We start from the raw sequence: 11,693 nt of genomic DNA on the forward strand, positions 1-11,693 counted from the left end.
AATTATGAACTGGCATTCGAAATCAAGTGGTTTGCATGTACTGCATACCTTTGTTTTTCTTGAAACAAACTAATAGTGATTAAGACATATTTTTATTATGGCGGAGCATGTCTATTTTCATTAGGTTAAATACGGCAGTTAATCTTCTTTTAAATACGTATATTGTAGCATGGTTTTGGATATCAACACATTTGAAGCACATGTATACACGTTTCATTTTATGTTTCTTGGAAACGCCGTTGTTTACTTTCAAAGCTGGAAAAGTATTGGTTCTTTCAACCGAAGTTTCCAGAACTTGTTAATACAACAGTACAAACTGAAGGGTAAGCCTATTATGTTTTTCCCGTCTTCACAATGTGTGATTGGGGATTGTAATTGTTAGTTCAATACGTGTGAAAATGTGGGTTGATGCGCTGGTAAATAAATGTCAGCAGTCGATCGATCTAGCCCTAAGGCTATGCCGGAGACTGCCCACATGTTGGACCAATCTAATTGTTGGCTACAACGCATAGGGAGAACCCGACATTTCAACCGGTAGATGGAATTAATTTTGCGCATCCGGTTTAGAACTTAAAACTAATAATCTCAAGTTAATATATTAATCTCTGTTGTATGTATACTGAAAATAGCAGAACGACATCAACTAAAACCAAGCATCATAATCAGTCAATAATTTGCAAGCAGCCTGGTGTACTTTGATGAACCGCGTATACCTGGGCTAACTGCGTATAAACAACATTTCACGCGACTGGAAGTGCATTTGCAGATAAGAAGCGATGGGTAAAATAACACTCGCGTTTATATTGTTGTGTATCTGTGTAGGACTGAGTGTCGCGCGACCCCGACGACGCCCCGGGGCTGGCCACGAGAGGAAATGGGACCATGGACGATTGAAAGGCCATGGGAGACACACGAGCCCGTCTTTTGACCCCATCCCTTACATGGGTCCTCATTCGAGTGAAACGTCGGATTCGTCCGAAGAGTGGGGCCGACCACAGCGGGGCATGAAGCATCACGGATTCGGGAATCGGTTTGAAATCGGCCCTGGAATGTTTGGCCTAGGATTTGGTGGAGAATTCGGCCTTCCAAAGTAAGTATGCACTCTGTGATTAAAGTATACTGCCTTGCAAGCATACAGCTCTTGTGTTAATAAACGTAGGCGTTCAACGGATCGCCTGCGTTGTTTATTTGTATTTTTAAGTAAAAAATAACAAACATACATTTGCATGTATATGTACATTATAACACGTATCAACGTCCAAAACGCTATCTAAAAATGCGAAGTTGGGTATGTATATATATTTATCTTAAATAATTGCCCCAGCATGCTCTTGATTAATCTGTTACTCCGTTCACAATAATAATTGCCCTATGCATGACTTAATGAGTCGTGTTCTGAGAAAACTGGGCTAAATGCATGTGCGTAAAGTGTAGTCCCAGATTAGCCTCTGCAGTTCGCCCAGGCTAATCAGGGACGACACTTTCCGCTTTTATGGTATTTTTAGTTTCAAGGAAGTCCCTCCTTACCGAAAATCAAGTTTAGGCGGAAAGTGTCGTCCCTGATTAACCTGTGCGGACTGCACAGGCTAATCTGGGACGACACTTTACGCACATGCATTACCGTAATTACTCTATGTTTTCGGACACTCTAAGTTTTCGGACACCCCCCTTTTAAGCAAAAATAATTATTTTTCGTCAAAATGCCAGTCAGAGTTGACGGGTATCCACAGTTTTCTCAGAACACGACACTTAAATTTCTAAACTGATGTTACATTATGTTGGCAGGTTTGAGCTGGACCTCGACTGGGGAGGATTCGATGACCAGGACGACACAAACTGGTGGGAGGGGTGAGTAAACTTGTAAACTTTGGAGAAATCAACAAATTGAATGTTAAATGCGTGTTTATATTTGTGAAAGTTTTGTCAATTTTGGCGCGTTACATTTATATTAATTTTATATTGTTGTCATAGAAGCTTATGTAGTTTTTGTTCCTTATGAGATATAAATGATGCGTTAACTTAATGTAACAATGTTCACACGTTTAATATAAATTTTTGATAAAAAGATGCTTAACTCCCACTCTTTTATATTGCACCTGTCTGTCGAGAAAGCTACACAATGCAATCTAACATTATAATTGTATCTTAAGTGTCGTTTACATTCTGACGTTTAGTCTCCTCTAAGTATTTTATATATTGCTAAATGTTTAAGGGATTTGTCATCGAAATGAGCAACACGTCGCTTTATTTGATATGCTTAACATAATGATGGCATAGTTATGTATATAGTGCAAATGGAGTCAAATATTTGGCGACATTATCACATTAAACTTGAATACTATGTATTTACAAGTTATTTTACCTGCATAGTTATCACATTTTACATAATTTAACACAGTTTTTATATTGGAAGCACACTTAATTCATTGCAAATGACGAAAGTGTTTCAGCGATTATTTATCTATCGCTACAGACCAAATGTGTGCTACACTCAGTCGGAGAAATTAGAGAACGTCACAGAAATCACGTCGCATTTCCGGTTTCATTCGGTCATCTGTGACGTCTCAGACACTACGTACAAATGCTCCAACACGTAAGAATGCCACAAGTGTTTATGCTATTGAACAACCGCGCTTAATTGAGATAATTTGCACCGTCAATTACACGAGGATTGTTTCCTTCATTCGCTTTCGGTTTTGATGAAAATCAGCTTCAATCGATTTAAATCACCTCAATTACAAAAACAATGTATTCAGCGAAACGGTATTTTAATATATTCGTTAACAAAGGCCAGTGTCATATCAATATTGGCCATCTATATCCATTTTCTGACTAAACAAACAAACCATAAGAAACTGTACTTAATGTAACCTTTGCATCAATTAATGACCTTGAACGGCGAATCTCATGCATCATAATCTTCTGGACTCCTTAAAATTCATTGCAGACGTCACACACCGCGGGGCAAGATGGTGCTCACGGAAGTGTACGAGTGCTGTGTGGGCTTCACACGCAAAGCCGAGGAGTTCGGCTGCCAGGAAGGTCTGTATGAAGTATCATGAGCTATACGGCACAACCAAATACCGATTGCTCATTGTATTACAGATCCTCGTTTATTTAAATGTAGATGGTTATTTTTGTCGAAATGATGTAAACAAAAGTAAAAACATTTTTAATTAAACACAATTTCATGATAATGTGTGTCATAGTTAGATGATATTGTTTGTTCGAAAAAATAGCCACCATTGGACACACAGTACACATGTATCATGGTGCATTGGGCTAAAAGTAAATTCGGCGGTACTGCTATATGCAAACTGTTCATATCACTGACGCATCACTTATCCACCCCTGTTGCTCTCTAGAGGTACCCCTGTCCAGCATACCCGACCTCCTCGAGACGCTTGGGCTCACGGAGCTGACCAGTCTACTGGGCAGTGTGGGGCTTAGCTCGGAAGTCCTGGCTAGTGACAGCAACAACTTCACCGTATTCGCACCTAGCAACGAGGTCCTCGCTAAGTTCGTCCTGCCTGCATTGCAACGCCATGGGGTACGGTATTGTCGGTTCGGATTTTAAAAGTAATGAATAAAGTATGACATTTAACTAACACATTGTTTATCGGCAAATAATCATAGACTCTGAAGTTCTGATGCGTGGGATTTAATCAGTACAGGTGCAAAAAATGTTCGATATTTTAGAATTCCGTGACAACTATCTGTGAAATCTATGTAGATAATTATATTATTATTAGACTATATTATTATAATATATTGCAATGTTTATATGTGAAAATAGTCGGACTCAATAATACAATAATACAATACTGAAGCGCATGCGCACACGTGCAGGGCGTGGACATGATGAAGGATATCGGCTCGGTGGTGATTGTGTCCCAGGAGATCAGCGACTCTGTCATTGAGGACACGCGCAACATCCTGCTGGGTCACGTGGCCGTGGGGCGTCTGACGTCATCACGCCTGACTGACGACATGATCGTGGAGACCGCCAGTCCGCTGAAGTCCTCTATCCGGATCAACACATACGAGCAGCCGAAAAAGGTTACTTATTTTGAAATGAAGTTCCATATCTATTGTAACAGGCAATCAAATATTAACAGAAATTAATTCATTAAACTGTAGTTAAGGCTCGTAACATGAATATTTTGCTAGAAGTTTTATCCCTCTTGCATCTTGCAAACGGAAACGTAAGTGTCAGTAAGCAGCAAAAAGAGAATGCTATTTTTTTATCAGCTGCTACTATCTTCTTATTATCGTGACTGAAAGGCTATTAAAGCTTACAAAGATCGATGCATTAACACATTCAAGACAAGAAGCGAGATACCCCTTGTTGTGAGAGTTGCTTGTTTTCAGGTAAGACGATTCATTGCGGTACTGTTAATTGCCTTCGGCATGCTGCCAAATAATTGTTACATAAATAATCATAAAATAACCAGCAAACACTTCATACAAAATCATAAACATAAAATTATCGGCTTGTATCTAGACTTAAGAGCAAACTCGTGCATTTTATGTTAATGTAGACATGACTTGCCTGTTGTTGGTGCCTTGTGTTTATTTGTGAGTGCGAACTATAAACAGCCTGCTGCATACAATTATTCAATCTCTAAAAACGCCTCACCACATTATTGTTTATGCAGAAAAACAACAACTCTGCAAGGGAACACGGACTCTATGTTTTGTAGAGATAGTAACATAATGCGAAGCACGAAATTACCTTTACAATCCTCCCATATAACAACATATTAATAAGTACGAATTCGTTTGTTTTATATTATTTGTTTGTTTATTACTTGGTTTATTTTGTGATCAAAGTTTGTGAATATTATTGAAAAAAAAAACACAACATTATTGGTTTGTTTTCGAATCTCACAACTTACTTTTTACAAATAACGCATACATATCCCATAATTTGGTCATGCGAACGGAATCAAACATTTTATTTTCGCTCTATAATGGGCCCGTAACTTTCTCGAGTTGTCTCCCTTCAGCTGGTGACGGCGAACTGCAAGCCGATCACGAGCACAGACAACATCGCCATCAACGGCGTCGTGCATGTGGTCAGTGACGTGTTGATGCCAGTCACGAGCTCCTTACTAGATATTGTCAAAAAGAACCCTGAACTCAGTTTCCTCAAGACAGGTAAATATGTATTTGTGGCTTTTCACAATATATTTTTTGTTCAAATGTGTTTCTGTTAATGTATATCGATTTTTTTTCGGGGTAATCTTATTATTTCAATATGAATTTTTGAAAGGGAATGTATTAACCTGTTATAAGAGGCGTGTTCCGGGAAACCTGGTTCGTTGCGTCTTTGTAAAACATCGCCATGCAACGTCAGGATCGCCCCATAATATTTTAAATGTCGATCCGGGACTAAACATAACGTACAAACATTATGCTTGCTTTCCCTATACGATTATCACATGTCCGTTTCCGTTTGCAGTCCTCGGCTCTTCCCACAGGGCGGCCACGCTGCGAGAGCCCGGAAGTTATACATTGTTTGCACCTACGGACGCCGCATTCAAGAAACACGCGGACCTGCTCAACCGTTTACTCGGTGACGACAAATGCATGGGCAGTGAGTCATGCTTTACGATACGTATAGTTAATGTCTGATTGTAACCATATTTAGCGGGAAACATCCGATCACGATGTCAGAAAAAATAACCATTTTAAAATCGAATGGTAACGTACGTTTGCCCCAAAAGTTGTTGATGTTTTGATTGGTGCCAACACTTCAGATGTTGTAATGTGTTAAAACATGTTAGCGCATCATGGTATTGTGTGTTCGTTTCTGTTTTTAGCAATTATCTAAATCGAACAAAACCTTTATATCTGTATTCAGACATACTGCAGAATCACCTCCTACCAAACGTAATCTGTTCGTCTGTAATCGAGGGTCGCGCACAGACGAAAAACTCGCTCGGTAGAGCGCTGCAGATGTCACGTGACAAGGATAACAAGCTGTACGTAGAGGGCGCTCAGATCATCGTCAAGGATCTCATGGCTACGAACGGCGTTATTCATGTCATTGATGACGTCATCATACCGGACGAAGGTACATTATACTAGATAATTATATAGCAAGTCTTATGCAGTTATAATGATCGGGGAACCGTTTCTTTAAAAAAAAAAGGCATAAGTGCTGCACTTAAACGAAGTAGCGGTTCTGTAACATTCGCATACTTACGTCTTTCTTACTTCTACTTGACACGTACATTTGCAAGTCAGTTCTTTTTCGAAAACATGGAAGCATTTGATTTTTTTTCTAGAGGCGAAAGTTATATACTTAATAATAGCAAGTATTGTTGTGTTATAATAATTGGAGAGTCATTACTTCATATTAAAATACGTACGATCGAAAATCAATCTTAAGTGAAGAAAAGTAATGTAAGATCGTTTTTAAAACATTCGTATACTTACTTCTACCTTATTTGAGCACGTTAAGTTTATTCTTACTCTTGCCGTTAGTCCGTTCTTTCTCGTAAATATAGCAGCGTTTGTACCGATTTTTTCTGAGACGCGACGTTTGCATCGACTTTATACGGGGAAAAAAATATTTAATTAACTCTGAAATAATCCAATTTATGCTCCGTTTATATAATAAAACTCATGTCTACTTAAAGGCTATACATGTATTTCCATACGGGATTAATCAAATTGTATCGTTCTAGTCCTCATACAATCAGTCGCATGATTCCCTACGTTCGACGTACACATCTGAACACGGGTAAACTATTATATAAAATAATAATGCTTGCTTCTAATATCATATACGCATGCACCTAGCTCGCAAAAATGTTGTCCAAAACGTTCAATGTTTTTTAATAGTCCAAAATTACCAGACAGGGCGGTTTTCTGTATATTTCAGCGCTGAACATCTTAGAGCTGGCCTCGAAGAAAAACTACAGCGAGTTTTTTAAGCTGGTGGAGCGAGCCGGGCTCAAAAAAGATCTCGCGCTCGCGGAGAATATCACGGTGTTTGTGCCTAGCAACGAGGCTGTTAAGGTCAGTGGCTGGAAATAATGCTGAAATGCTGGCCTAATATTATTAACAATTAGTTCATTCAGGCATGTGTATGTGTGTGTGGTAGTGGTGGTTGTAGTGGTATATGTGTGTGTGGTAGTGGTGGTTGTAGTGGTATATGTGTGTGTGTGTGTGTGTGGGGGGGGTTAATGTATTAAAAGCATTTACATCTCCCTTTTTACTTTTAAACTCTATTAAACTATTTACTATGAAACTAGCCCTATAAAACTTTCAATTACATTATTTAAGGTAACGCCATACAAAAGCTGTCTCATAGGAGACGTTATCTTCATACCACAAGCTTGTAAAATGCATGTACTTTCTTACTACGCGACGCACGAACATCGGTACACTCGATCTCTGTTTTTGGATATGCGCCATTTAAATATTATTATCCAGATTTTCTGGATATTCGACAATTAAAATATATATTGTGATCGCCGCTTTACATTGCGCACAATTTGCATACCCCTATTTACACTATAATCTAATATTAAACCCCTTTTAACGAAGTTACAGTATGTTTCTGGAATCGCCATGGATGTACACCCTTAAGTATGTCGGTCCCTTATTCGTACATTTGTATTGCAGTCTTTGCCAGCAAAGGTTCTAGCTGAAGTGATGTCAGACGTTGAACTACTTAAAAAGACATTAAAATACCACGTGGTTCCCGACTTGTTCGCATGTCGGGGGCTGTATAACAACAAGCTGCTTGACACGTTGGAGGGAACCAGCCTAAGAATCAACGAGTACTCCACCGTATGTAGCGTCCTACCCCATCCGCATAATCACGTGCTTAAGGGGCGTGTATAATTAGAGTTTGTCAAAGAAAACGACAGTTGGGTCGTATGAAATTGAAATTCGTTCAACATTTCTCGCATAACTAAATTTGCGAATAATCATCACATCATATTGTTCATTTTCTCGTCTCCAGTCTTTATAGTCGTAACGCACAGTCGTGAACTTGATTAAACATGTGCCACTCTGTAACCGAGCTATTTCACAAACCAAAACATACTTTTTCCTAGTATTATTGCTTTTATTATTATTGTTATTATTATTGTTATTAAACGAGTGCTTTGTCTATTTTGTTTCTTTAAGTCCATTTATAAAATATAAAATTAGTAATTGAAACGGCTTTTCGGTGATTGACCACAAACGTTTATGAAATAAAAATAAAAATATTCTTTTACAAATACATGCATGTCGTCTTCATTTACTGAGAAAATGTTATACCACCTTTTACTTATACAAATATTTCGGGACATTATTTCGTAGTTTCCGTTCGGTCGAGAATGGCTGCAGACGGTACAGTGCGCCTCGTTCGAGGCGGAGACGATCAAGGGATGTAACGGAAACATCCTCGTCGTCAACAAGGTAGGGACAGGTTCCGTCATAGCGTCATATGTGACATCAAGGAGTTCTGAAATGTTTTAAATATTGAATTAGACGCCGTCACATACAAGTTTATCGCGGTAATGCTTTTTTGTGAGTGAACCGATTACCGCTTTGCGCTTCTATTCAGTCAGTTTTTTCCTATGATTTTTCAATAAATATTATTACAACAGGAGGAGCAATGAGTGGTGTACGAAATCATTTGATTTTCATGAACATATATTGGTCTTTAGTGAAACATTTAATTAAGATTAGTCTTTAGTGATCTCATTTGAATTAACTTGGTATTAAGTTATGTGATTTAAATGAGCTTTGGTCTTTAGTGGTGTGATTTAGATGTTTTGGCTATTTAGTGAGATGCTTTAAATGGGATAGATCTTTCATGTTTTAATTAAATGAGATTGGTTTTGAATGGTGTTACTTGACCGATGTTTGTATTTAAGGATGTGATTTGATTGAGCTTGTTCTTTGATGATGTGATTTTAAATGAGACTGATTTGGTAATGATGTGAGTTGCATGAGATTCATCCCAGATGATGTTATGTCAATGAGCTTGGCTCCATATAGTTGCTGTCGCCACCCACCGGTGACCTGTTGGATGTGCTGGCGATGGACCGCCGCTTTTCCAACCTTACGGCGCTCCTCAAGGTTGCCGACATCGCCGACATGCTGCAGGAGGAAGGTCCTTTCACGCTGTTTGCCCCCACTAATGAGGTATTTACATGTGGCGACGGTTGCACCCATGTTCATGTTAAATGCGCTACTAAAATCAGCAATGAATTTCACGTAGATGCCTTTCCAAAAACACAATTTTGATCTATGCTCAATTTGCAATTCATTATTCAGCAATATCTATGTTATCGATGTACATATACAAGTCAGCATATTGCCAAAGTCATTGACATAATTAATCAATTGTACTTATATGTATAAATAAAACATGTTTAATATATTATATACGTGTATTACATGTTCGAAACAACATTTATAATTTCAGGCCCTCAAGCGTCTCGGAAGTGATGCCGTAGAAACCCTAAAGAAGAATCCCTCGCACCTGAAATCTCTGTTGATGGATCACGTGACTCGAGGTAGTGGTCCCCCACACGGAACTCTATCTGCATCGTGTTGCCACCGTGTTGCGTTATGCCTTTCCAGAGAGGCCTTTAAGCTAAGGGTGCCACTACACCTCAATTTCCCAATCAGATGTATTCCTGTACCTTAATTTTAAAAAATACATGTTTTGCAGGTTTCAATTCCAAAGTTATGTAGACATTAATTTAGGACACATAAAATAAAATCAATCGAACAAATTCAAAACTGCAGGTTTATGCCAATATGCCTTACCGAAATGCTAGGGAAACGAATCGATGGGTAGTCTTTGTAGCTCTATAATATATTCATACGGATGTATTTTATATTTTGTTACATGTTAATTTTAATGTTTATGTTAAATAATGATACACCAATTCCCTTTTCCAGATGTCATCTGCTGTAATGCCATCATGCGCTCGAACTGGTTTGACCAGCAGCGTGTAAGAACGCTGTCTGACAAGACTCTAAGTGTGCACAAAAACAGGGCTGAGCAGAGGTTTGTTGACAAGGCGGAGATCAAGCAGTGCGATCTGATGGCCACCAACGGCGTTGTACACGTCATCGATGACGTCATCTCTGAAAAGAAGCCACAGCGAGGCTGGCCGGCTGATCGATTTGAGGGATGGTTTTGGGACTTTAAATAATCGGATTTTACTTGAACAGAGGCGACTTGGAAATAAAGGATTGATTTATTCAATTAACGGCTCTTTATGCTTAATATATAGATCATGGTTGCATAGTAAAATCTAGATATACTAATGTTTTATCCCTGGACACTCAACATTAGACTTACATAAATATGGAGCACACTATATTTAAAACTGGTCAGTTTTCAATTTTAGATTCAAACTTCAAATGACTGGTATTTCACTATTTGAAAAAGTATGTTTTGGCACATAACTTTCGTTTCAAATTATCTAATTATAGCCATATAAAACATCTTTTAGCAAGTTGACTTTCAGGCTAAAATACGAAAATTCGGTTGCACTTTTTATTTTGAAGTACTTCATGATCTTCTAGACTTGTGTGTTAAATATGTCATGTTAAATATCCGCCCAGTTTTAACGCTTGTACACATGTAGTAACTCTTAATAGTTCAAATAAAGTTTGATTTGCAGTGTTCGCTGTCTTCACTTCCATAGTTCCGATGAATATGCAAGTTTCGAATTGTTAGGCCTACGACTTGAGTGCATTCCATACCGTCAACAACTGCCACCAGTTCAGTTTCTTTAGATTACAGAGAATACCGCTGTTGAATAAAAAAATATCCACCGAAGAAGAATATAAATTAATATTACTGTTACCAACGGAAAAGGCAATACACATTCACACATGCAATGTGTTTTCAGTTGTAGACTAATACTGTTTCAAACGGTTATTCCATGTTGTAGAAGGCATGAATGATTTTCCATAATGCTTTGACATTAAATTCATTTAGCTGCTATACTACCCATACAACTTGTAATTGCTATGTATAACCCATACAAAGTTTAGATCTCGAGATAAACTAGATGTGGGCTTCAATGATTTGTTGAAATACTCTGAAAAAGTATTAGCAAAATAGTAATCGGTCCAGAAAACAAATAAAACGATGAGAAACATGGAAAAGTCACAAAAACATGCTTTCAACGTTTTAGTTATTAAATTAAATGATACACAATCGCAAGCTTCATTTGCATGTTTGCTTCATATACACAATTACAGCGTACTATCTTCGCCATTGAACTGAATACAGTTAATATATTTCAAGTAAGAATAACCTTGACCTTGATCCAAATGCGGTTCCAAGCTAGGTCTGCAGTTACGCTATCAAATTATAAAGTTTCATAACAAAACCCACAAAAAAACTTTGAGCATTAACAGTTTGTCTATTTTTAGTCAGAGTAACAATAACCTGATTCGCCACAAATGAACTCCCTTACTATGTCTTCATATAAGCAGCGTACAAACAGAAGTTCAGGACAATACATCCATTTAAACTTATTCACATGAAACCATTTTTCTTCTTTTTTTAAGGTACAGCGACCTTTACCTGAGAGGTCCCAAATGCAACATCAAGCCAGGGCCTGCATACAGGCAGTCTACACAACACATTCATTGCAATACCTCAATCCAAACTGACGTTTTTTAGAGCAGGCCTTTATTTTTTTTCTAACAAC

At 38.1% G+C, this 11,693-nt stretch overlaps 1 protein-coding gene across 1 annotated transcript; it reads left to right on the plus strand.

Annotated features, from left to right (window-relative positions):
- The first annotated feature begins 410 nt into the window (after window positions 1-410).
- Window positions 411-10,656, plus strand: LOC127863015 (transforming growth factor-beta-induced protein ig-h3-like). Its single transcript, XM_052402361.1, has 15 exons — window positions 411-1,090; window positions 1,786-1,848; window positions 2,474-2,593; window positions 2,948-3,042; window positions 3,366-3,550; window positions 3,850-4,059; window positions 5,010-5,160; window positions 5,465-5,599; window positions 5,867-6,079; window positions 6,893-7,029; window positions 7,639-7,806; window positions 8,326-8,424; window positions 9,010-9,156; window positions 9,440-9,530; window positions 9,922-10,656. The coding sequence occupies exons 1-15, from the start codon at window positions 777-779 to the stop codon at window positions 10,176-10,178; spliced, it is 2,385 nt and encodes a 794-aa protein (XP_052258321.1). The 5' UTR covers window positions 411-776; the 3' UTR covers window positions 10,179-10,656.
- The last annotated feature ends 1,037 nt before the right edge of the window (window positions 10,657-11,693 follow it).

This window comes from Dreissena polymorpha, chromosome 16 (assembly GCF_020536995.1).
Source record: "Dreissena polymorpha isolate Duluth1 chromosome 16, UMN_Dpol_1.0, whole genome shotgun sequence".
NCBI lineage: Eukaryota > Metazoa > Mollusca > Bivalvia > Myida > Dreissenidae > Dreissena > Dreissena polymorpha.

What these genes read in the sequence shown, in the direction of transcription:
- LOC127863015 (XM_052402361.1), top strand. Translation starts at nt 777, where the DNA reads ATGGGTAAAATAACACTCGCGTTTATATTGTTGTGTATCTGTGTAGGA. An exon ending in GACACAAACTGGTGGGAGGG is followed by an intron (nt 1,849 to 2,473) that starts GTGAGTAAACTT and finishes CTATCGCTACAG; the next exon opens with ACCAAATGTGTGCTACACTC. An exon ending in CTAGCAACGAGGCTGTTAAG is followed by an intron (nt 7,030 to 7,638) that starts GTCAGTGGCTGG and finishes TTTGTATTGCAG; the next exon opens with TCTTTGCCAGCAAAGGTTCT.